A 1,458-nucleotide genomic window follows, 5' to 3' on the forward strand; every position below is an offset into this window, starting at 1 on the left:
CAGCAGGGCTGGGAGTAGCCATGTCCCCTCAGCCCCTTACCCCACTGTCCTTTCTCCTCCACAGACCTGTGTAAGAACTGCCACCACCTGATCGCGCGCCATGAGTACACCTTCAGCGTGGTGGACGACTACCAGGTATGCCTGGGGGAGCTGCTTGTTCCCCCGCAGCCCTTCTCCGGCTCCAGAGACATCCTAAGCTGAGCCCAGGTCTGTTCCTCTGCCTCCGGGTTTCCTGACCCACCCTGCCGTGGGTGGCCCTGCTGATTCTCACCTGCCCTTGGCAGCCAGGAGGGAGCCAGGCGGCTCCTGAGGTGAGCCACAGTGACAGCCTTGAAGACTTTGGAGCCACATCCCCATGCTTGGGGCTACCTGGAGCCCCCCTGGCACTAGTCCCTGCTTTGTGGGGGGCAGCCCAGCTCACCTCTTGCCTCCCATGCCACCCCTGTGTGGGAATGTCAGTGACGTGCGTGGTCCAGAGCAGCAAAATGTGGCTGCGTGGTGGAGGGGCCCTGCAGCTCTCCCAGCCCTCCTCCCTGGCACCTTTCCTATTCGGCAGCTAAACGCTGGAAAATGGACTCTGGGGAGCGGTGGGGCTCATCCCGGGGGATGAAATGAGATCCTCCCAGGTCTGATTGCAATGAAGGATCAGGTGCTGGCTCCGGCTCCGGTTTCCATGGCTGTGCCCTGCGTGGGTCTGTGGCAGAGCATGGCTACGGCAGTCCCCCCCTCCTGTCCCACTGCAGGAGTACACCATGCTGTGCCTGCTCTGTGGCCGAGCCGAGGACTCCATCAGCATCCTGCCCGACGACCCCCGCCAGATGACCCCGCTCTTCTGAACCCGGTTTGTATCCCAGCACGAATCCCTGTGTGCCCTGGCACTTCCCTCCCCACTCTCCACCGCGCAGAGCCGCAGCACTGGGAGATCCCTGGATCCCTGGCACGGGGATCCCCAGGGACAACACCATCGCTGATGTGATTCTCTTCTCCAAACCTCCAGCCTGGCTGTGGCGGACGCCCGACGCTGGATGCTCCCGCGTGCTCGGTGGTGGCTCAGCCGTGCCCGCTGCCTTGCGGCTCCGACCCCGGCTGCAAGCCCACCTTGTGCTGAAGACGTGAAGGGGACCCGGCATGCTGTCACCCCAAAAAGGGGTCTAAAAGGATGCCCACCCCATCCTGCCTCAGGAGCCCACGTATGTGGGGCAATAAATGTGATGTGTTACAGCTCGGTGGTGCAGGCAGGAGAACTTTGGGGTGGGTTTCACCCCTCTGAACTCCCATATCTGTTGAAGGGTGTTGGGGCCTGACACAGGGATCGGGGTGGGGCTTTTCCTTTCCTGGGAGCCTGTGGGATTCTTCCCCCTGTAGCGCATTTGGCTCTTCCTAATGTCCCAGAGCCTGCCCTGCTCGCCAGTGTTCTCCCAAACCCCTGAAAATAATTTTTTTGCTCCCCCAGGGGCT

General features: G+C 61.9%; 1 protein-coding gene across 1 annotated transcript; it reads left to right on the forward strand.

Moving 5' to 3' along the window:
• Positions 1 to 64: 64 nt before the first annotated feature.
• Positions 65 to 836, forward strand: CHURC1 (churchill domain containing 1; the record flags this gene model as incomplete). The annotated part of the gene is made up of 2 exons (XM_010293311.1): positions 65 to 135; positions 744 to 836. Coding segments are annotated over 2 exons (164 nt in total), but the record flags the coding sequence as incomplete, so codon positions are not given.
• Between the last annotated feature and the right edge of the window lie 622 nt (positions 837 to 1,458).

Source organism: Phaethon lepturus, unplaced genomic scaffold (assembly GCF_000687285.1).
Source record: "Phaethon lepturus isolate BGI_N335 unplaced genomic scaffold, ASM68728v1 scaffold52048, whole genome shotgun sequence".
In the NCBI taxonomy this organism is placed as follows: domain Eukaryota; kingdom Metazoa; phylum Chordata; class Aves; order Phaethontiformes; family Phaethontidae; genus Phaethon; species Phaethon lepturus.